This window comes from Acipenser ruthenus, chromosome 14 (genome assembly GCF_902713425.1).
Source record: "Acipenser ruthenus chromosome 14, fAciRut3.2 maternal haplotype, whole genome shotgun sequence".
Classification (NCBI taxonomy): domain Eukaryota; kingdom Metazoa; phylum Chordata; class Actinopteri; order Acipenseriformes; family Acipenseridae; genus Acipenser; species Acipenser ruthenus.
In genome coordinates, this window is record NC_081202.1 from 27,000,104 (window position 1) to 27,025,449 (window position 25,346).

The 25,346-nt window shown below is 38.7% G+C and overlaps 1 protein-coding gene across 2 annotated transcripts in view; it reads right to left on the reverse strand.

Annotated features, from left to right (window-relative positions):
- Positions 1-25,051, reverse strand: part of chst11 (carbohydrate (chondroitin 4) sulfotransferase 11) — a 55,912-nt gene extending 30,861 nt beyond the window's left edge. The window contains exon 1 of one of the 2 annotated variants that reach the window (XM_034033449.3): positions 24,727-25,051. In XM_034033449.3, the coding sequence (XP_033889340.1) occupies positions 24,727-24,829 (103 nt within the window). In that variant the 5' untranslated portion in view covers positions 24,830-25,051. Of the gene's footprint in view, positions 1-24,711 lie in introns of both variants that reach the window. The other variant, XM_034033448.3, reaches the window with a different exon arrangement.
- Between the last annotated feature and the right edge of the window lie 295 nt (positions 25,052-25,346).

Sequence of the window (25,346 nt, forward strand, 5' to 3'; positions counted from 1 at the left end):
AAAGTCATCTAGAGGGCATCTGTACCGTATGATAATGACCACTGTACCCTGAACATCCCTGGCCAAGACGATAAATGAGGTTTATCATTCAAATATTTGTATTGCTAGAGTCTACCGTATCTCTCAGCAGGCTCCACTTTGCTCACTAACAGCCACCTCTGCATTCAAGTCTGCTTCATACTCTGTTATCGGAGAGTGCCGGTATTTGTAAGCATCCATCTGCAGGGATTATCTGGGAACTGCAAGTTAATCCTAACCATCCACCAGCTGCTCTCCACAAAGCCTTTATGTAGCCTCCCACACACTCACAACACCAAAATGTCTGCACAGTATTTACGTTTTTCAAAACTATTTTCTTAATGATGGGTCAATGACGGCATTATTATTGATAATATATATGTGGAGAACAGAGAAAGGGTTGTTCTGTTTTGCTCATTAACCAACTGAAAACTTTTTTTTTTTTTTTTTCTACAGACATGACTTTTCAGTATTCAAGAAGAGGGGAGCAACACAATTGAAATTCAGATTTGGAACAATAATGTCAAAAGGAAGTAATAAAATGCAGCTGGGTTGAAGGCTCCGTCTGAACTCAAATCTCTCAACATTCCAGTTGAATTAATCAGCACCTCAAGAACCTGGAAAAAGTGGTATTTTGGGGGGGGGGGGGGGGGGGGGGGGATTCCCTGACAGGAGGTCAAGTGACTCAGAGGGTCATTTGGTGAGTTAGCATCAGTCTGAACCCATGACCTCCAAGCATTTACTAACTCTGGCTAACAGACATACTACTGCTCATGAAAAAGGACCAGGGTAAAGGGTAGCTATACAATGTACAATAAGAATTAACCAAAAATAATCTAAAATCTAGAAGGGAAAACAGGGCTACAACTACTTTAAGTTTTTGTTCAGTCTCCTTGAATTTTGTTTTTAACATACAAAAAAGTAGTAATGGACATTCCTTTAATGAAGATTCATTGGGAAGTCACTTGATATCATGAGATTTTATTTATGGGATGGATGCGTAAAGCTGAATGCATTGCCAGTGCCTTGTACTGCACAAAGAAACAGCAATAAATGGTGCATTACAATGGGCCCCCTCATGCATTATTGTGTATGTGTGTATGAGAAGGAATGGGTTGTGTAATCTCATTCCCAATTCAGCTGCCCTCGAGATCAACCACAGATGTTCCAGGGAGCAGGGAGTTTCAGTAAGAATTGTAAAAACACTTGAAATATACACCAGAGCCGGCTTTTGGAGAGCCATGATCAAGAACACAAAGTAGAGTTCATATTTCATAACAGCTGTCAAGAATTGTTCTGCATTGACCCTTAATATCCTTAAGAAGTTATTTATGAATACTTTGTATTGACTTGTCTTCCTATCTAGCTATGAGTCATGAGTAAAGAGAACTGAAAGAGAGAAAACAATTGCTACACGATACTTGTTTGTTCCGTGTCTGTTTTGTCTGTTTATTTTTGGCCACTATGCCATTTTGTTTGTTCTGTGTTTTGTTTAATTATTTACTTTATAATAAAACTCTACACATCCTGGTCTGAGGTCATCCACAAGCTATCCTGTTCACATTTGGAAATCTTCTTACAAATACATAATCTGACCAAACAAATGTTATGTTTGGAAAAAAAAAAAATGAAAAGAACGTCCCAGTATGATTACCTAAATTCAATGTGTAGGGGATTTTAAAGCTGAACTTTTTAAATATTTGTCCTGTGGATTTCACTCATTAAATAAATAAATACAGAAAACAAAGGCACTGTTTGTGTTGTTAAATATTTATAGTACAGATTGGTCCCTTCTAAAGGTTTACCATGGTATTTTTGCATGTTATTTTGTATTATGCATTTACCATAGTTTACTCTAGTTTGATGGTCTTTACAATGCTTACCTGTGCTGATTTCACTATGCTTTATGACACTTTGCTATGCTTTTACTATGGGAAACTTTTATAAGGGGTAAAGTATGCATTTCAGCCATTTTAAATTCCAATGGACTGGCAGTACTTCATTTAGGATAAGGATAAGTTTGGAGTACAGGCTCATTGTGCAGAGCAATGGGTCTTACTAATGAGTGCAACAAATGCTTTTATACCACGTGAACTTGAGCACAGATGTAGCGTTAGGAGAATCTCCTCTGGGATACCCTAATTACTACATACCAGCAACAGTGATGCAGTAGCAAAATAAATGTTTATCAGGAAATAGTTTCAGGACATCAAGTATTTCTTTCTTTCTTAGCAGACGATTTTCACCTCACTGACTGCAGAAATCCCTCTTTAGAAATAGTTGTTATACTGACAATCTGTGTCGTTTTAAAATCGGTGGTGTACTGCCGATATACGAGTAATCTTTTTAATAAAACCTCTGGGAAGTCATTATCCTAGTAAACACCCAGAACTGAAGTGTCGCTGTGCTCTAGTTGCAGGACCACAGAAATGGAAACCTCATAAAGGCATTCAAAATGAAAAATATCTGGTATCAGTATCTAATGCTAGAATTTAACACCACAGCACCAGTCCCACAGCTACAGAACTGCTACTGGACAAAAGATGGGCACTATTACTCAAATCTGAACAGATCTTGTACTGCAGTGTGACAGAGGAAGATACCGACACTACAGAGATCATAGCATAAAATGTTTACTGCATTTAAATAGAATACACTGTTCCATAATTAAGAGGAAAAAATACATTCAATGCAGTACATCCTCCATTACTGGGCCAGGAGATGATTGTAAAATATATTTTTAGAGAATCAAATTCTTACTGTGAAATTGTTAATAAGGCATTTCCAAAAATTAATTTCAAGAAGTTTGAATATAAACTCTGTACCCTTAATCTTATGTAGAACACTGTACAGAAATTCCAGAAAAAAGGGAGGACAGTGGTTAGACCATAGTCAAATTCTGAAAACAGATGTGAACTCCTAAACACAATGTTCTGCTTTTCAGAGTTTTGCTGTAAACTGTACAAGCAGGAACCAAGTTATGGTTATTGCTACACTTACTGTAAAAAGCTAAACCCACCCTTAGTTTCCCTAGGGAAAGAGTTATCTAAAAGATATACAATTTTGTATCAGCAAGAGCAGTTGGTTTCAATTGCCTTTATTTCATACTAATAAGCAGCTGGGTTGTTGACTGACAAATGTGTCAGTCAACACTATATGCTGTATATCACACAGCCTTTTCTCTCAGCAGGGGGGCAAGGAAATAGTTTTTTTTATGTAGTGTCATTATGTAGCATTTCTTGTTCTGCTGTTTTTTTTTTTGTTTTTTTTTACTTCTCTATGGCTCTCGCTGTAAGCGATATACTTGCAGGACTGTAACATGTCTTCATCTATTGAACTCGCTTTTTTAAAAAGGTAAAATATATAAAGTGGCGCAGTTGCAATGGAGGCTGAATGGGGATTTAGATGTGATTGTGAGGATAAAATCGAACTTTGCGGTTTGCTGTTTTACAGTGTTGGAGTCCAGTAGCTTAGCAAACTACTTTCAGTTACAGACATTATTTCCCTTGATGTCAGCCTGGCTTCTGAAAGTAGGCGCACTGCTGTACTTCTCAAGCAGTGGTGTTATAGCGTTGCAAGAGACTGGCTTTGTTGCTTAGTTTAGGCTTCATTTTTCAGTGTAAATGTATTCCCATCAGTTCACAGGAGTACCAGTAGGGTCTTGTGTTCCGGGTTAGCCGAGCAGCTCTGAGTGGGTGCAGGTAAAAGGCGGTTACATCAGCAGTGTTAAAAAACTAGAGACTGAACAGTGGTAGCCAGTTTAACTTCTTGCACTGGCATACAATTCCCTCAGAATGTCGCTGGGGTTTTCTGGACTTATTTCCTTAAAATTAATGTCCATATTTTTTTTTTAAGCCAGTCTTTAAATACATTAACAGCCCATGTTGTAGTCTTTATGTATTTATTTTTCATCTGTTTTCTTCTACTTCATTTAGCTGTGCCTCATTTAATCTTATGTGCCTACTGTTGACAGTTTCTGTAGCACTTACTTGTTTTCAGGTGGATTACTGTCTTCAATTAGAAAGTTGGTGCTGTACCGGTTCTCTGGAGTTTCATCCCCAAATATATTCAAGAAAATGGGTGGAATGTCACTCATTTTGTTGCAGTGGTTTTATAGCTAATAAATAAAATGAAAAAAATAAATAAATAGATTGTGTTATGGAATTTTTATAATATTGTGTGTATTGCTTCATACATATATAAAAACAAGTAGCTTTCAAGTTAAGGGGAATGAAAGCAATGAATAGAGAACAATGGGTAATCAGGAAATATGCAGATTTCAGCATAACAAGAGCCAATCAAATGGTGTATTTCATATTTCCCAATTACCCGTTGTTCTCTATTCAGTCCCCTTAACTCGAAAGCTACTTGTTTTTACAGTACAGTTGCACTGCACTGATGAGCCCCAAACAGGGCGAAACATGTCTGCAGATACTGTGCTTTGACTTGAAACGCTGTGAATGTAGAAGGCTTTAGGCGACTTTCACGCGGTGATTTGATTGGCTCTTGTAATGCTGAAATATACATAGCTTAGCCATTCTTTGAAAGCAACACTGCCAGGTCAGTTAATCTTGCTTCTTCGAAAAAACGACATTATAAAATTGTGTGCTGTTTCTTTGTTCGGCTACAGCAGGCAATTCACATCCTGCAGTGACAGAGAACTGTGAAACACTTTTCACTGCCTGCCCAATCTGCTTACTGCAAATGGCACCCAGCTGACAGAAAATAAGTGGAAATATGGAAATGAAATGATTCACAATTCCCCATGGTGTCTACAAATACAAATTTACAGGGGGAATGGATTGGGGTAAAGGGGTAGTGAGTTCTGGCAGGGGAGTGGAGGTAGGATTGTGAGTTTGACTCTTTTTAAAACTTTCACTGAGGAATACATCCACCCGTGCACAGACAACCCACCACCACCACCACCAACACACACAACACACAAAATAGTACATTCAGAGTTAGGGTCATGTGTATGGTTTTAGGTTCATTTCAGGTCACCAGCCTTTTAAAGCTGTCAATCTGCACACCAGCATTCTATATTCAAACTCTTTGTACTAGCAAAATAAAATTCATTTTCTGTTAGAACTCAATGAGATTATATAAAAGTTATTGGATTTGTCACAAGCAACACATGTGTCTTAATATTTACAAACTGATGTTTAACTATCCACTCCACCCTTATATTTTCCATCTCAGAAAACTTACTATCCTAGATTATTAGCTAAAACAGGTCATTTGTCCTTATCCCTGCATGCAAACCTAGGCCCTTTTGGGAAGGCTTTAACTCATGAGTTACTTAAAGAAAGTGTGTTTTTATGAATGAAGTGCTGTTAGACATTCATGAAACAGACTTTGGTTGGCTTCTTTAATAGTTTAGAACAGCAAAGGAGCAGTTCAGTTACTGCCTCCCAGGGCTTGTTCTTTTATCAGTGGGGTGTCCTGTCACCGAGGGAAGATGTCCTCCAAGCCAAATGTAATTAAAATATGGAACTCCACTGCTTTCTTCTCACACGTCTGTTTCTCCTGCCAAGACTTGTGGGAGCTGAGACATCTGTTTTCAGTCTTCTGCCAGCTTTCGATTAAAACAACTCCCTGCTCTTCTTAGACCCCCAGCACCCTCTCGGCTCTCATTTTTTTCTTTCAAATCAAAGCACTGCCTCTGCTGGAGTCTCCGCTCTACTTGTCATGTCCTATTAATGTACGGTTTCCAACACCTCTGGCTTGGCCTGAACCATCAATGCACAGCTGCCTTCCATCTCACCCTCCCATTGGGAACCAGGAGAGTTATAAGACTGCAACATGCACTGACTTAGCTTATTTGTGCATCTCCATGTTTGCATTAGGGGCTCCTTTCAGCTAAAAAGGGAACAAAAGTACTGGTAACTACATGAATGGGGTTGTAGTATACTTCCATTTTACAAACCAGTAGGAACACATTTAAGCTTTCTGCATGCACAGCTTGGTAACAATTCAAAAACGGAGGGTTTGATTAAAGCTTTTGGTGGAACATTTGTTCTGTTGCCATCTTTTACCATAAAATGGCGTCTATAGTACCAAGTGGGTAGCCAGAAAAAAGGAAGACATGCAAGATGGAGAATGATTCAGTGAAGATCCTGTTCATTCTTAGCAGACCTAACACATTATTTTGATTAATGCAAGAACTGGATTGAGTTTAGAACTAGCATATAGTATTCTTCCTGAATATGCAAAGTACTATGACTGAGGTGACAGTATAACAGGTCTGGAGAACAGAGGGGCACAGCACTCAATTCCATTGGAATACAGATGTTTGGTTGCCACATGCTTATCGAGAAATGTAAAAGAAACTAAAAGATTAAGAATTACTGGTGTGATTGATTTATCTTCTTGGGAGTTTTACATCAGAAATGGGTTTAAAAGAGAAGGCTGGTATCTGTATATATTGCGTATTTGAGAGGGAGGTGGAGAAACATGTGTGCGTTCCCATGGATTCTACGTCTATGACGGGAGTATTCAGGCGTTTTAAAAAAAAAAAAAAAAAAAAAAAAAACCCTAACAACTTTTGGGTTGGATCGGTACCCTTTTAGTAAACTTCATTCAACTATGCAAATGGAATCAACTCTTAAGCACTGTTCACCTCCATTCACAAGTTCACTGTATGGTTTTTTTGACCTTGGAAACTATGGAAGCCCTGTATTTTAGCTCTCAAGCAATATTGCTGAGTACACCAAAACACACACTATCACCCTATGTTTTATAAACTTCCATTCTAATCTTCAAATCAATTCTCCGATCGCTACTCTGCTGTAGAACACAGACCCCCCAGATGGATCTCTGAGATTTTAATTATCCATCTCTTTGCAGACTAACCAAAAACTAATTACAACAAGGTGCTGGTGCAGAGCTGCTCCATGGAGGCCATCCCACAGGTGAGGATATGAATTGAACTGACAAGCTGTCACTGTTAGACCCCGAGAAGGAGGATTACAAAGCATGGACAGTCTTGTGCTCTGTAGGTGGGAAGTGCAACTCAACAGTTTTCTAATGGGCTGGAAATTGGCAAGAATTGTCTGTAAAAATCACTGGCTTTTGATAGCATTTCTAACAGAGTAGCTCCATTTGTGGCCACACTACATGGTTATAAATATGCAAATAGACCAAGTTAATGCAGACTAGACATAGAGAAGAAGACATTTTTTATTGCTTTGGTAGTAAACAAGGGGTGATATTGATAGTACAGCAACTGTTGCATAATAGAAACATTGAATTTATTCTTTATCAGGCAACTGGTTTATTGTTTACAAGGGTAAATTGGTAACAATCAATATGAGAACAGAATTTCTGTTGGCCCACACCACAACTGCAGGGTCTATCACTGAGAATGTCAATACATAAAACTCGGTCCTCTTGCTACAAAATATTTTTCTGACACTGCCCCTGAGGGGGAGAGGATTGTATCGGAATTATCCTGCAGCTTTGCTATCCACCACTGGTTAAAAAAATCTTTAGCAAGGCTAAAGGATGTTTTGCTTAATATGACCAGACGCTTAGAATACTGCTTACATCTACAAGAAAGTGAAGAGCTGTTCAGTAGCTTTTCATTGACATTAATACTGAAAACAGAAATAACCTTGGCAGAGAATAGGCTTGCTTTTTGTTAAAAAGCAGGACAACATGATTCCTGCTGCCTCTCTTTGTACTCTACGACTTCACAAAGCACAATCATCAATTTTCCAGTTATAGACTCAGGTTACTCCTTATTCCTTGGCAGAACCTTAAAATAGCCCTATATTATAGGAGGCAGGGGTGTGCTATAATTAGTAAGCAAGCACAGAAGTGGGTAGAAGAACACATGCTAGATGACAGGGAACTAGCCTACTAAACATTGCTATTTACTTTCACTAGGAGATGGTTTTGCAACAACCACTAATTCCTTATGGTGCCCTGCCCTTTGTAAAAGCAGAGGCATGAGGCTTGTTACCTTCCTGAAAAAGCCACATAGGGACAAGGCGGGGCTGTGGTGGGCAGCAGTCTAAAAGTCTAAAAGCCCAGTGCGGATTACATTCAGTGACCTGCCTCCAAATCCAGCCACTAGAGCACCTTGTTGGATGATAATAGCTCATAAAACTAATAGGCTGCAATATTCTCCTCTTTCCTGTTCAAAAGAAGTTACTGAAAAGAAATACGAAGGTGGGACTAAATCAGGGGTTCCCAGACGACCGTATTTAAGACACACTTTTTGCTTCTCAAAAATAGCCTGCGTCTTAAATTCGAGTACAGTGTAGTGTATTAAAAATCGCCAACAAAAGACGTGATTACCCGAGTATGCAAACAGCAACGTGACTGACTGCTGAGAAAAGATTATGCAAAACATGACATACAGGTGTGTGTACGACAGAGACGCCATCTTAAGTACTATAGTACGCAGCACAATAAACAAGCTCTGTGGTTAATCTACAAACAACCCTGTTTCGTGTCAGTTTTGTACAATACAACAGCGTAACTGAGGTTGTATCTTTGTAAATGCATATTTATTTGATGTTTTATTTTTTCTTTAAATTGAGGGTGGTAAATTTGGGCTGCACCTTAAATTCAAAGGAATACGGTATATATAAAGAAAAGCAACAATAAAATACTAATGAAGAAAAAAACTATTTAGATTAAGTTTATTTACAGTGTTACAGGTTTAAAAATGTTTTTAAATTTGTCATTTTTCTTAATGCCTAATGCAGCTGAACAAGTGGGCCTCAGGTAAAAAAGTTAGGGAATCCCATGACTAAATTACTTTGGTCTCCTTTCCCAAAAATAAGAAGGGCAAATAGCTGATTTATTATTTTGTTTAGTTCTTAGCTTGTTTTATATACTTTAAATTTGTCATATTTGAAGATGTGAAATATGACGTTAATGATGAGAAGCTGCTGCTACTCCCTGGTACCTAATCACGTCATGTGTTGTATTTCAAACTTACTCCAGTGGTCAAGCTACAATTAGACCCTGTGACCTACAGCAGGAATTGGCAATAGGAACATTCATGAACATCACAGAGACTTTTCATAAAACATCTAGGCTTTGTTGTCTACAATATTAATATGGTCATGATGACTATTAAGGTCATTCATTCCCACTTTCGAGGCAGTCTTCACAGTACGCGAAACAGTATCACCTTATTACTACAGGTTTTTATGTAAACAGCACTGAAGATCTGGTTACACAGTATGACAGCTGTGGAAGAGATGGCATTTTACACAAGGATATACTGTTTCCATGTAGTCACCTTTCACTACCTGGTGTATCCTTAAGCCTTATGGAATGAAATAGATAAAGACAGGGACTCTGGTGTGTTTGCATGCCAGGTTGCTTTAGACTTCAAACTACAGGTAGCTCTGGTTTCCAGTCCTGTAATCCTATTATTTTGGAGAGACTTCAGAACCAGTAAAATTCCCTCTGCATGAACATTTGTTTTAAAATCTGACTTGATACCAGCTTGACAGAAATGTTATCAAGGATTACGGCATTTAAACCACCAGCTTTTAAGCTACAATCAGATTTGATTGTTTTTTTTTTCAAAACCGTATCCAAAGCTATGTAAGTGAAGTCCAAACTGAGATTTACCCAGTGAGAGATGCTGAATGTTAATTTGTTTTCTTCAGCAGATCACTTAGGAAGATCACCAGTCCAGCACAACACAGGTTACATCTCCGTGCTGGACAGGATTTGACCAATGCACTTATTCTTTTGCCGTTCTTTGCTTTTACTTTACGATAGCAGCCTGATTGCCTTCTTAACAACTTAGGGGGAGAAAATCATAGACTTGCCTTGTGATAGTGGAATAAAACATTAAGCCTCTCCTGAGGCTCCTGATTTACAATTCTAATCTGGCGAGGTCATAATAGTGCAAATGAGGGATTCAGGAGCTATTTTTACTGCTTTATTAAACTATAAAGGTCAATTACCACCCCATAAAACTGCAAGAGCGAAAAAGGTGCATCATTGACTAGTTTGTCTGTCAGTTACCAACAAGTATTTTACCATTTAAAACTAAAGCTTTCTACTAAACCGCACACACAAAATCATGCCAAGAAGACACATTTGCAGTGCATGAAGACATATTTGCAGTGCATGAAGACATATTTGCAGTAGTTCTCTGCCAAGTCCCCTGTATTAAATTTCCAGCGTTCATAAATAACTGAATGGAGTCTTCTTTACTGAATCTGCTGCATACAAGGTCCCAATATGATAATAAATGTACTGTATGAAAATTCCCAGCTCTAATATCTCTTGTGCTGAAAAGTCTACAGTACTGTATAATGGCTCTTACAGCTTAATACTGAGTCCTGTATTGAATTTGTTGGCTCCAATAGTTCCCCAAGCAATTCTTTGAAATAAATCTTACTGCTTACCATGCCAGGTACTGAGCCCATTTAGAACCTTTGGAATTGTACACAGCTCCCTCTATACTATCATACACTAGCTCAGGCATACAGCCATTAACCTCCAAGTCTTGATTCCCCAAAAGCCAAGTACATACATTCCTATGGCAGGTCAACGTTAATTCTTACCTTTATGTGTGCAGCTGTCCCAACTCGCAACGTGGTATTTAAATTTAATAACATTCGCATTACAAAAATCTAGTTGTTTACAGTAGGAGGAGGGCTTTTGACATTGTGTGTAATATCTGAAGCCTGTCACAATACCACCAAAGAAAGGTACCAATTCAAACTGACCAAATGAATACCCCAAAAACATGTGTTCTGCAACAACTGTATCATATATCACTCACTATTTGACTTGCTTTAGAGTTTTATTCTTTTAGCCATATATATATATATATATATATATATATATATATATATATATATATATTATATATATATATATATATTTTTTAAATCAATATCAGGACAGCTACAACATATTTAGTGCTGTATGCTGTTCAATACACTTTTGATCTCTCAGAAGTCAGAGATCAAAACTCTACAAGACAGAAACCAATGCCAGACATATTCCATCTAGCTGACAGACTGAATAAAAACATCAACTAGTCATTCATGCTACTTATAGTTTTCGCTGCTGCTGCATCTCTTTGAAGGCAGTCAAATAGTTTCAGGACTCTCTCACCCATTTAGTGTCTGGTCTACCTTATATAGAAAGCAAATGCCATCCAAAATCCAGGGTTAGAACATGACATCAGTACTTGATGTTTACCTGACTTGAATAGAGCTACACAGGAGATGTAGGGCCTAGTGGCCAGTGCCACACAAAACTCCTTTTTGTTACACAGACATCACACATTCCAGCTATCAACAGTCCCCAGTATGCAAAAAAAAAAAAGAACACTTTTAGAAAACACAATTGCTTTTCTATTTTTGTGCTGCAAGTTGGCCTATTGCCAAAACATCAGTACATTGTGACTTAATTTGGTGTCCAAATCACATATTGCAAAAAAACAAAAGTCAAATGAAATTGCTTTATGTAAAAGAGATTATTTGGGGTGTTGCGTGGACTAAAGAGATTTTATTGTAGAATAATTAGAGTGCTATGTTGCAGTGTTGTGTTAAGTGTCCAGTAGCCAGGAATGCTTGAAAAGGCCACATGCAGCCTGCAGTCTGCTCCAAAAGAGCAGCAGCAGGGTGGCAGCTTCCTGTGTACAGCCAGCATCAGACCTGCGAGTCACTGTCATCATGTGGAAGCTCCCATGTTAAAACCCATCTAAAATTCTGTATCATCCAGAACACAGGAGAGCTGTTATTAGTCAATGTGGTTATTCTAACCAGTGTGGTGCGAGCAGTTCCCTTTAAGTAAAAAAAAATAGTTTCCACTTTTGACGCAGTGTTTTAATGCACAGCCTTGACAAAAAACAGGAAAGAAGTGGATCATCATCTCTCATACCCAATGACTGTCACACTGGGTTCAATCTCTGAAGCATATTCTATTACCGTACTGTAATACACCCATCCCTCGTTATATCGCCCCTTGCTATACTGCGGATTTGGATATATCGCGGTCCTGAAGTTGGCTCTCCATTTTTACAATCTAACTGCGTATGCCTTAGCTGCAATATACAGACGTGCTCAAATTTGTTGGTACCCCTCCACAAAAAACGAAGAATGCACAATTTTCTCTGAAATAACTTGAAACTGACAAAAGTAATTGGCATCCACCATTGTTTATTCCATATTTAATAGAAATCAGACTTTGCTTTTGATTTTTTATTCAACATAATATTGTAAATAATAAAACAAATGAAAATGGCATGGACAAAAATGATGGGACCGCTAACCTAATATTTTGTTGCACAACCTTTAGAGGCAATCACTGCAATCAAACGTTTTCTGTAGCTCTCAATGAGACTTCTGCACAGGTAGTTTGGCCCACTCTTCCTGAGCAAACTGCTCCAGCTGTCTCAGGTTTGATGGGTGCCTTCTCCAGACTGCAAGTTTCAGCACTGTCCATTGATGTTCGATAGGATTCAGATCAGGACTCATATAGAAGACCACTTCAGAATAGTCCAATGTTTTGTTCTTATCCATTCTTGGGTGCTTTTAGTTGTGTGTTTTGGGTCATTATCCTGTTGGAGGACCCATGACCTGCGACTGAGACAGAGCTTTGACACTGGGCAGTACGTTTCGCTCCAGAATGACTTGATAGTCTTGAGATTTCATTGTGCCCTGAACAGATTCAAGGCACCCTGTGCCAGGCGCAGCAAAGCAGCCCCAAAACATAACCAAGCCTCCTCCATGTTTCACTGTAGGTATGGTGTTCTTTTCTTTGAACGCTTCATTTTTTCATCTGTGAACATAGAGCTGATGTGACTTGCCAAAAAGCTCCAGTTTTGACTCATCTGTCCAAAGGACATTCTCCCAGAAGGATTGTGGCTTGTCAATATGCATTTTAGCAAATTCCAGTCTGGCTTTTTTATGTTTTTCTTTCAAAAGTGGAGTCCTCCTGGGTCTTCTTCCATGTAGCCCACTTTCACTCAAAAAGCAACGGATGGTGCGATCAGAAACTGACGTACCTTCACCTTGGAGTTCAGCTTGTATTTCTTTGGCAGTTATCCTTGGTTCTTTTTCTACCATTCGCACTATCCTTCTGTTCAATCTGGGGTCGATTTTCCTCTTGCGGCCGCGCCCAGGGAGGTTGGCTACAGTTCCATGGACCTTAAACTTCTTAATAATATTTGCAACTGTTGTCACAGGAACATCAAGCTGCTTGGAGATGGTCTTGTAGCCTTTACCTTTACCATGCTTGTCTTATTTTCTTTCTGATCTCCTAAGACAACTCTCTCCTTTGCTTTCTCTGGTCCATGTTCAGTGTGGTGCACACAATGATACCAAACAGCACAGTGACTACTTTTCTCCATTTAAATAGGCTGAATGATTGATTACAAGATTGGAGACATGTGTAATACTAATTAAAGAAACTAATTAGTTTGAAATATCACTATAATCCAATTATTTATTATCTTTTCTAAGGGGTACCAACAAATGTGTCCAGGCCATTTTAGAATATCTTTGTAGAATAAGCAATAATTCATCTCTTTTCACAGCTTCTTTGCTTTATTCTATGACATACCAAAGGCATGCAAGTATACATGATAAAATAGCTTTTAATTTCATCACTTTTCAGGAGGAATGAAGCATTATTTCAATGAGCTGTAAGGGTACCAACAAATTTGAGCACGTCTGTACATAGGCACTTAGAATTACTGTTCGTTTTTACTTCATACTGCACAAAAATATACAAAACAATTAAAAACAAAACATTAATATCGTACTGTTAGCATATACACACATATTGCACAATAGCACAAAGCAAATTAAATATCTACTTGCTGAAGCGGTTTTTATTGTAGCCAACGAGGCGTTCACTTGTGGCAGCAATGCACTAGCAGAAGTCACAGGGCAGTGACGTCAGCTCCCTAGCAACAAGCCTCCTATGTTGGGAATGGATTCTTTCAATGCAGCGGATTTGTGCATTTGAGAAAGGAGAGAAATACTCATGAAATTAATTGGCGACTGAAGTTGATGAGAAGCAATTACCTTCTGCAGTACAAATTAAAACAGTGTGCTGCTTTTTATACGAAAAATGAGAAAAAGAGGGTTGCGTAGAGGACTTATATTGGACCCTGACGTCCTCAATAAAACGAGGGAGTGGTTGTACAGTATTTGTCAGCCTATTTGTTTTTCTATGGGTCTCTCGCTATATCGTGGCCCTCGATATATAGTGGATTTGTATTGGACCCTGACACCTGCGATATATCGAGTGGGTGGTGTAATTCATACTGCCATGTGTAATAAACAGCATGTCTAATGAAGGTGTCCTTAAGATGGGGGGGAAACAAACTAAAGTGTTCAAGTATTTACTTTTCTTGATTTTCCTGCATGTATGCTTTCCCGCCCCTTCATGAAGTGTTTGAACTTTTTTTTTAGCCAATCTACAGTGTATATCCTTTAAATTGCTCAAGCTGAAAATCTTTTAATTTTATCTGAATAGTTAGCAGCCTAATGAACTAAACACTGGTTGACATTCATGAATTTTGAGTGCCCTACATGCTAATTTCTTGCAAAAGTCAAGGTGGTCATTCCAAGGAACAGCAAACTTTAACCCCCACCCCCACCCCTCCCTAGTTCAGTTCCATCAATTCAGTGTAGTCACCAGCAATTAAGTTAATCAGTAATTTAAAACACGAGAGAAACAGTGACTCATGCTACACAGATATGAGATTGTCCATGTTTATTTATACTTTAGTTTATACAGTATTAATACAGTAGTTACTGTATTTAGTTTAAATATAGTATCCCACAAGGTATTTAAAAGTAGAAACAGTGAACTGGCTGTTCGTGATCACTTTAAAAGGGCTTGTTTGGTTTTGATTTTCTTTCTCTGTGCTATTAAGAGTTCTGGACAGGCTCTCTCTGGACCACAAGCTTGCTCTGGGAATTAATAATCATGCAATATGACAGTGCTGCTCTCTTTTAAGTTCAGGAAATGACACAACCCCCACTGGATATGCCAAGTCCGAAAGTATGACATCAGTGGAATTCGATTCCGTCTGTTTAGAAAGTCAGGAGGGAATGGGACCTCAGCATTCAATTTCTGAGCAGGGTTTAGGAAAGGGACAGTATACTGAAGAGCTACAAGTATGCTCCGTCATCATACTAGCATGGGGTCTGTAACATAGACAAGAGAGCTTTGTCTGCAGCCACATACCACCTTCCATCTAGATCTTGAAGAATGTCAGATTGCATGGGAGACATTGCAGGAGGTGACACCACCAGATTGTAAACCGAGATCCTTTATGCATTGTTGACATTTCAGGCCTGCAGGTCTGACCGTGGAGTCTGGTCAGCGAACTACACAAAACTGTCTTGGGTCAGCACATTGATGGGTGACTTCCAAGGAAACTCAACCAATGCCAACCAGCATAGCTGACTCTGCTTCAGACGAGACTTGAAACCAAGTCTCTCAACGCCTGCGTCCAGCCTAAATCCCAAAACAGATGAATTCTCTACCCTTTTCTAATAAATGAATAAATAAAAATAAAATATTGTATTTTTTATGAATGGATTTTGTTTTCTTTATAGAAAAAACAATATGCGCATACCTACAGTATATGCAGCACTCCCGTTTTGGGCATGCCCTGTACCATCTACACTGACAACAGACAATAAGAACTGCTGTTGCAACACAGGTACGCTGATGTAGATCTGAGAAAGCAAAGGGAACTGAACTATGTAAATGTTTTGTATTTCTTAAATTAGCTGCATTGCATTTATAAACAAACATAGGTTATTGCTGCCTGCAATACCTACATGCTACATGCATAATGAGTGATATAATATAATTCAAGATCTCTTGAACACCCTGGAAAGTCTGCATCCCTTGTATCGCCACATGTATAGCCTGCAGTTAAAATCCTTATGGTTTTCAACCAGAGCAGGGTAAAATAACTAAGGCAACAAGTAATATACTAATAACACTATGTATACTCCATCAGTCCCAATAAAGTGCTAAGACAGAGGGATATCCAGTGACAGCATGTCTTTATATAAATAATGCACCCCTTACCCTTTCTACACTGCAGTTAAACAAACCTGCTTTAGCACTCGTTCAGTTGAGCTAATGCGACAACAGAGGGAGAGAGAAGATGCTGCCCAGTTGATTGTTTCAGCAGAGAGCAAATTCTCCGGATATGCATAACCTACCAGAATAACATGCAATTTATCATGTGCAGCCTTGACTGGAGCAGAAAATGAAACCCAGTTTTAAAATAATCCCAATACTGTACATGGTAAATTCATACATTAACTGCCCTAACTAGTAAACGAGGAGCAAGAGGCTTTCCACTTACATTCCTCTCTAAAAGGTGTGATTATAAAATCGAGGTTGATAAAGTGCGCAATACTCTCCTTGTTGAGGCCCAGTTTGAATCGCTATCCACCTGTAGTTTTGAACAACAGGAACTGTAGACAACCTGAGTTTTGCTCTGTATAAAACATCTGAAAAGCCAATGCAATCTCACAGCCATAAGCACAGTTGGTGTACGATATAAGTTCTGCTGCAGATCTGTAAAGTTATTAACTGCACACCCCTAAAGTATGTTAATTATAATCGGAACAGAATCATTGTAGAATGCTCATATATTATTATAGACACAGTGGCCTTTGCCCCCACCATTACCCCTGCTTTCAGGATACATGATGTTGAAAAACAGCACCTCCCACCAACCCTTTGTTAATCTGAATCACTTCCCTATGCCTGGTTGCCTGATCTACAAGGAGAGGAGGGATGGGAAAAAATGAAGACCTGGCTGTATCGACAGGTGTGCCCGTTTCAGCAGCGCTTCACATTTTGTGACCACTAGGGAGATGCCAGACGTTAATTCTCCATAATTCAGTTAATTCAACCGGCTCCCAGACAGACGAAGCACAGCAGAAGAAGGTTTACAAGCTATTTATTGTCAATGTTATGGCCAAAAGAAAATTAATACAAATGTGTTGTTAGTTTGTCAGGGCCGTAGCTAATTATGCATTTTTATTTTCCAAACCTAGCAAACACCAAAGCCAATAGCCAGCTGTTTAATATCTATGTTGCTATGTAAATGGACAGAAATATCCACTGAAGGGGTCCCCTGAGTGTCTCACCAAGTAAAAGCACGGCCGTGTGGTGTGCAGGGGGAGTCATAAAATCAGGAGAGCACAGGTTTGTGTCCAGGCTGTGTGAAGTAGCAGTTCTTCGCTGGGCACTCCCGCTGGTTAGGGAGGGAAAAAACAGCAGGGATTGTTTCTTCTCATCGACCTACAGTGGACCCCACCGGCCAGGCCCCTTGTGATCTATGGCGGACACCTGCTGGACTGGCCTTTGTCCTCTAGAAGCCGGTAGCTCGCCTACATTTGCTATCAAATTCCTGGATGTAAAAGAGGAAACTGGCTTGGTCATGGGATCGGAAGACGTCCATTGAATCTTCAGTTCTCCTGAGCTGTGTGGGGACTTGCTGTGGTGAGGTGAAAAATAATTGGACATTCTAAATTGGGGAGAAAATCAGGGGTTAAAAAAAGAACAAGAAATATCCATGGCAACAACGAGCTAAGTTACTGACTATATTAGTAATGGGCTCTTAGGACTGAATGGCACAAGGTACAAATCCTTTATTTATCTTTCTGTCTGACCACCACATATCCCCCTTCTTTGCGTCTAGGTCTCGACTCTCCCCTCTGTGTGTGTGTGGGTATGTGTGTGTGTGTGGGTGTGTGTGCACCAGTGGGCTCACAAAGCCATGAGAAATTCTGCCTCACTGCATTGTGTACATTTTCCGCTCCTCTAAGTTCTCATAGCTGGGCTCCTCCATGCTAGTGTGAAGCCACAGTCACGTTGATTGATAGCTAGTGAAGTGAAAGGAGTGAATTCATCCCTCTTCTTCTCTCTTTTGCCCTGTAATTGTTGGCTTGTGCATTACCTGGTATAACACCCTCCCAACTGCCAAGTTGAGGAATGCAAGTAGGAGGCAGCTCTGCAACCCTGTGCAACTTAATAAATGAGCTACCTTTGCTTTTATTTCCTGCCCCGCTTATATTTGTTTTACCAAAAAGCAGTGTTCCATTTTTCCTCTCAACTCTCAAGAGACCAAAGCAATCTACAGCTATGTTGGTATTTGTCTGTTTCCACAAAGACTGTGATTGTGTGGGGATGTTAATGTAGACAATCATGGAAGCATGGTGTTCTTGTCTGCAAGATCTCCCAGGTCCTCTGAAGCAGTAAGGAACAGTCAGAGCTGAATATCAATATCCTAATTGATCAAGGGACTATGTTTACAATGACATTTCAACAAAAAAAATACATTCCAGGGCACCTATCAGCAAGCCTTGTGCTTTAATTACATGGTTCTTGGGGCTCAATACTATGATAAAGCTTCTCAGGTTTACAGTACCAGAAGGCTGCTTTAAAACAATGGCTATTTGGGGGGCGGGGGCTGGTTCACTACAGGATTGGTTTTGGGTCTCACCCTAACACACTGAGTAGCTTTGGAAAATTATCTGTGGAAATATCATACATTTGGAGAGCTTAGTTGTTGCAGCTCAGTAATGAAGTGCAGATGAGAACATTCAGGTTCCAGCTGCCACACCTGACAATGAGGTCATTAGGATTCAAAGGGTCGATACCCAAGATACCAAAAATAATCCCAACATTCTGTTTCAGGGCAGCTATTAAGGTTAGGCGGTGCAGAGGGCTAATTCCCTAGGCTTCCATGCCTTTTATCTTTCGAAGCCTGGCTTCAAAGCTGGCTCAAATCACAAGTGAAATGAGTTGTCAGGGGAAGCTCTCATGGTGCCTGAATTTAGCCAGCCGCATTTTCTTTCCAAATTAAAAAATAAACAAAATGGACATAGGTCTAGGGTTCCATTTCAAAAGCATATATTTAAAAATAAATACTTTCTGCAGGTAAAAGGTTGCTGGACTGTGGATTTTAAAACACCTGACTGCCATTTCTTTGTTCTAACCACTACTCCTCCTGCTAATATTCAGGGACAAGAAGACTGGGAAATGAATCTGTCATGATGTTATGCTAATTTGTATGGCACCCTACCAGGGGCCTTGTAAGCGCCAACTCGCTAACAGACCGTCATCAGCTTCAAACTGCTGAGACCTGGCAAACAAACATCTGTCAGTTATCTGTATGGGGGAAAGTGATACAACACCACCAGAGGCTGCATTATTAACAATGTGGTACAAGAAGCAGACAAGCCGGGGTGCTGTGTGTAGCTGTTGCCATTACAATAATCATAGAGACTGGCTGCAATGAGAGCCTTCAACCATAGGCCTATTGCAAACAAGGCATCTGTATTTGATAATTTATGGAAGAAGAGGATTACATATACTGTAAAAGGGGTTGCAATAAAACAGTAGGTTTTGTGTTGGTTGTACAGCAACAAGATTGATTTTGAAGTAGGCTATAAATCAGTTTTCACTCTGCTCATGTACTACACACACAGAGCATACCAAGGATACATATATTCTCACTCTACCCCATCTGTGCTAGCTAGTTACACCCAGTAGATAATATTTTTATTATTGCCAGAAGCTGTACAAAAAAAAAATAGACACATGCATTGTAATGACAAGTAGCTAATTCTCAACAGGCTCTGGAACAGCACTAATTATTGATCAGTATTACAGTTTAACATCTTTATTAAACACAGTACAAGACCATTGGGAAAAAAGTAAAGTGCATTTATAACATTTGCAGAAGTAACAACGCAAGATCAAAGAAATTACAAATAGAGTGAAAGCAACCGATACGACACAGCAATACGTAAACTGAATGCAAATAAACAACCTTCAGTGCAGTAGCCTCAAAACAAATAGAATGACTCATACAAACATTAGTGGTGCACAGTATTGATATGATACCAATCAAACCAATTAACAGTAAGTACAAATACTATTAGTACAGAATGTAATCAAACTAGTACCCCTCACCAAATACAATAATATAAATCTATGGTTTAGGAATTGACTGTCTAAAATGTATGATACTGTGTCATCTTGTCCCCAGGTAGTCACGGCTACCAGAACCCTGGGATCCAATATGGAGTGTACATCTAAAAGCAACGATAGCTATATAATTTACTGCCAAAATACTCAGCGTGGCTATGAAATCAAAAGCAAATGCGTTCCAAGAAAGTATTTTTTACTTGTCCAATAAAAACATTTTATGCTTTTTAACCTTGTCTCTGAAAATCGTTATGCTGATGGATTGTATAGCACTGACTGGATTTACTGACTGGTACAGGTATGAAATGTCAAAGCTAGTGTGCAGAATCATCCTGTTACAAAAAAAAACAATCAATAAAACTTCGCTTTTTGCAGGGACATAAAATAAACCCTTGATACAATAGATGAATGATTGAGAATCTAAGCCAAATGGAATGTCAACAAGGCTTGTCTTCTGAGAAGGAGTGGATTTAGCAGACGTAAAAGAATTACATTCAAGTGTAAAACTGAACATGATTGTGGGAGACTGCAGACTGCTGGTTAAATATGCTTCAACAACTCCACTTCTCAAATCCCCTGAATTTCCACTATGCCATTTAGGCCTGTTCTCCAAAACGTCAGATGAATGATTTTATAGCTAAAAACAATTAACGCCTTTACAAAATAAAATAGTGTTTGTTTTATTATACTAATAATGTGCGACACTGGCTAAGTCCTTACTGACAGGCTAGAGCATTAAGCTTTCTTGGCTTGAATTATTATAACTGGCTGTTCAAACCCAGACATGTTGTACATTATTACTTTAGAATATAGTGCCAAGATTCAGTGCTGTGGGGCGCTAGAATTTCTGTGAGGAAATTATTAGCAAGGTAAACTCAGGATACCTCTTCTACAGTCAGATGTCATAATCTTAATGCACTGAAATATTTCTAAGAATTGAACTGACATGGGAAAAAACAAATGCCACTAACAATAAATATTTTCATGCTATGGCTAAATTGCTGGTGAATGCACTAAGATGCTGCAGCGTTGTGGCATACTCTGCTTTTACTGCAACACTGAAAGCATACTGCTGACAGTTTGAACTACTTTCATTTCCACCAGCCTAAATGCTTGTGAGGAGACTGTTCACCAAAAGCTTTTCCAGACAACTGTACCTATTCTACTTGTCTGGTATCCCAAGGTGCACTACACACTGTATCTTGTCAGTGAATAATTCACTGTGTTGATAAGTGTGTGACACATCAACCAGCTCTCCTATCAACCCGGTCAATGCTTCACTAGTTTTACTTATTTCTTAGAACACTCGGCAAGTGGCATTTTGAGGACGCCTGTCAGCAATTTCACAAGCGTGAACTGAGACAGTCCAACAGGAACAACAAACTTTCATCATGACAAAACAACAACATCTACAGTATCTCCACCATACAGTACATCTACTTAGGAAAGTTTATAATACCAGGTAACTGTGGTTCATTTTCAGCTACTGTTTGAGCTTCCTGCATTAGAAATATACTGCAATACGTGGACTAAAACACGCAAAAGTTAAGTAATTTCCCCACACCCACCACACCACACAACCAATTTTACAGTTTTTAATTTCTATTGTCAGTTTGTTTTATTTAAATCTTATTTAAATATTGACCATAGTATTTTATTTACCTGACCAAACAAATACAATTTAAACAAAGCTGCTTTGTCACAGAGTTATGTCATCTGACTACTACACTGTTCAATTCTGTATAGGGCAACTCTTCAGAAAATGCCCAGCTTAGTTACTTCAGTTATAACACCTCTCCCTTTCCCCACTCAGTTCATTGTGCTTCCTCAGGCCCTCTATACACCTCATGATGAATTGTACACAACAGAACTCTTTCTGTCAGGGGTGTCAATGCCAGTAAACTAATACCTGCTCTTTCTCTGAAGCTGACTGACAGCTGTATGGTACCTGCAGTATTATCTGCATCCTCAGCCCGGGAATGTCTAGCTGAGCACTTCAAAAGGGCTTTATATCTGCAAATACAGGCACTTTTAGGTTGCTGACACATTTTAAAATACCATAATCTTAATTTTCAGATACAATTTAAGTGAAGCAGCCATGCCCTGGGTTCAACTCCTGCTAATGTTCACCATGGCAAGATCGTGGCAATAAGCCTTTGTTAGGTTTGTACTGTACAACTATACTGAATTGCAACAGCTATACTAGCACTGAAACTCAAGTCTCCTTTGGTAGAAAGTATGTACTGTTGTTTGTTAGCCCCCTAACTGGAAAATTGACAACAAAATCAGGAACTCTCTCCAAGTCTGGGACAATGGATAGGTATGATGCAATGTAATCTGTAATTGTTAGCTCATTTCTCCTGTGTATCAGCTACACCCTGCACATGTTGATGTCCCAGACAGCAGTGTGGAATTTGGAGTTTACCAAAGAAATTCCATTCCGTTTTTTTTTTTCAAAGAATTCCCAAATGAAGACCCAAGCTTGAATCTACATCTCTTTCATGGGCAATCATCTGAGCATACACAAACCTATGACAAGGAAACATTGTTAAGTGAGGTTCTAAGGTTGCAACTTAATATACAGGAACATGCAGGACATGCAATTCTCACAAAAAAAATACTGCATATACTGTATAAGAACTGCAGTGCTCTGTGGATAGAATTGTGTGTGAAAATGCAGTTTGCTAATTGGAATGAAAACAAAAATTGGTCAGTAATCCAACTTGTTCATGGCTTAAAGAAATAGAGTAAGTGATTCTCCGACACAATAATCAGCATACAGAACATGTTGTATTTGCTGAATTGTGACAGGTTCATTGGTGTCAGTTTGGTTCTAATGCTGAACTAAGAGCCTTCATTAACACAACTTGTGTGTTGTGACCCTGAGACCAAATCACCTGACCTCTTTACATATCAGCTGTGACCTTTAGGGTCAAGTTACTTGACTAGATTTTTTTGTAGAATCCCTTCAACATGTACAATCTCTATGTTAATGTTCTAAAAAGTCTTATTGCTGCTGCCCTGAAAACCTCCACTACCTGCTGGGTCCCATCAGAAACAAGTAATCCAGCAGCAGATTTTCAAACACACTGCAGCTAGTCTGCAGGCTCACTAAACTTTGACAGTTTATCCTGGGTGACTCTCCTTATTCTCCTCATGTTGCACACAATAGGAAAGGTGCTGGATTGATAGCACTGAAAGTTAACATCTGTCTACAGTGCAGATATCATGAGCAGACGCTAACTACTGTACACTGCCAAAAAAGGGACAGGAAACTTTTGAGCTTGAAAAAAAGATCCAGCTTAAACAATATAATTGGAATTTTTACATTTTGATTTCAGCTCTTAAATTGTTAACCCTAATTATGCAAGGCCAAAATGAATTAAAAAAAGTTTCAATCACAGGGTTTTTTTCCGGCTGCATTGGTACATTCCATCAGAAATATCAATGGTGTTAACCATAATATAGCACAGAAATACAGAATGGTGTGAATATTATCACTCGTAATATAATAAATCACGACCATATCCGCTGGTACTGTGTTATTGTTGTCAAAAACAATGCTTAGTGCCAACAAATATGGCTCCATTAGGATGTATTAGTATACTTGTGCTGATCAAATAAAACATAACTTTTACTTGGATTTATTTATACAATTGAAAGCAAATGCCAACAGATTCAATTAAATGTGCAGTAGGGACTGTGCTAATTTCACGCCCCGGCAAGCGATTCGAAGTAAAACACGCGATTTCCACGCGAATAGGCAACACAAGAAAGTTTCAGTACCAGTGTTACTGCAAAATATCTTATATGTAGTTAACTAAGCCGACCCTGACTTAGATTGCCCAGTTTCCTTCGCTGGCACCTGACTGTATCTGTTTTAGTTAAACGCCTCATGCGCTATACACAAGCAACCCAGCTACTACAATGATTGCATAATTGTAGATCAAAAAGCAGATTAAGCGTATACAAGCGACAGCCTACAATAATAAATTGCCAAGACTCAAAGTGGGACTTACACTGTACGGCCAAATATAGTACCGATTATAATATTTCAGTGTAACTATAATTGTTCCCGATTCTGATAACTGATTACGAAGAATAGCTATATAAAGACCAGACAGCGGCGAAATTAAGCAATTGAAAATGTTCGTGTTTGTTAAGCAAAACAGTGAATACAGAGAACATCAGGCATCTTAACAAAGAGAAGAACAAGGCTTTTTACAACAGTTTATAAAGCAGACTAGGCTGTACTGCATTTTAGTAAACCAAATACAAAAAAAAAAAAGCAAAATTCAGGGAATAAAGTCGACACATATACACTCATGTTACAAATGTTAAGTAATTATTTATTTTATTTTATTATAAGAGCGGGCATTATCTTTGGGCATTCATTCCGCTTTATATCAAATTATATTAATTAATATGCCCCAAAATGGTCCATCCGAACTCACAATAGAAACTAGTCCAATATGTTTCAAAACAAAAATAAATTATAGAATTTTCACTTAAAAATAATTAAGTATATTATTATTATTATTATTATTATTATTATTATTATTATTATTATTATTATACTAATTTCTATAGATTTTCATCACAAATTCCTATAACGGAAAAAATAATATTATTCCCATTCAACATCTGATTCCAACCTTAGGGCCAACAGAAAAAAAAAGAGAGATGACGGCGAAAGCTAAATGCAACGTAAGGTCCTACCTGGATGGAACATACTTTGGAAATAAAAGATGACCAGAATAAAAGATCCTAAGCAAGTGGCGAGCACCATCCGGCAAATTCTGTTCATCCTCATCAACTCTAGCAGAGCTTGTTTCATGGTCTGTGTAGATCTGTGTAGCGCAGTGGATGGAATCCGTCTGGGATTTTTGTGTAATTCAATTTAAAAACGTAGCGTGTAGGTCCTGATGATGGTGCTACTGACAATTCCTGCCTCATTCACTTCAATGCGAACCCTGGAGCGTACTATTCCTCTTCACAGGCGGAACGGTAGGGAAACAAAACTTGACCAATAGAAATCTCCTGTCCTCAGCACCCCTTCTGCAAAAAAGGGAATGGGTGCGTCCAATGATTCAATGAAAAAAGAGTTTGTGTGAATGCCTCTTATTATCTGGATTAATGTTCAGCAGCGTTTAGCCGGATCTTTGGGTTTGTTTCTTGCGTTTAAACTTTTGCTATATGCGTCACCTGGGATACTACGACTAGCAATAATATATATAAGGACTAGCATATATATATATATATATATATATATATATATATATATATATATATGGGCAGCTGGCTCTTTGAGCTAATATATATATATATATATATATATATATATATATATATAT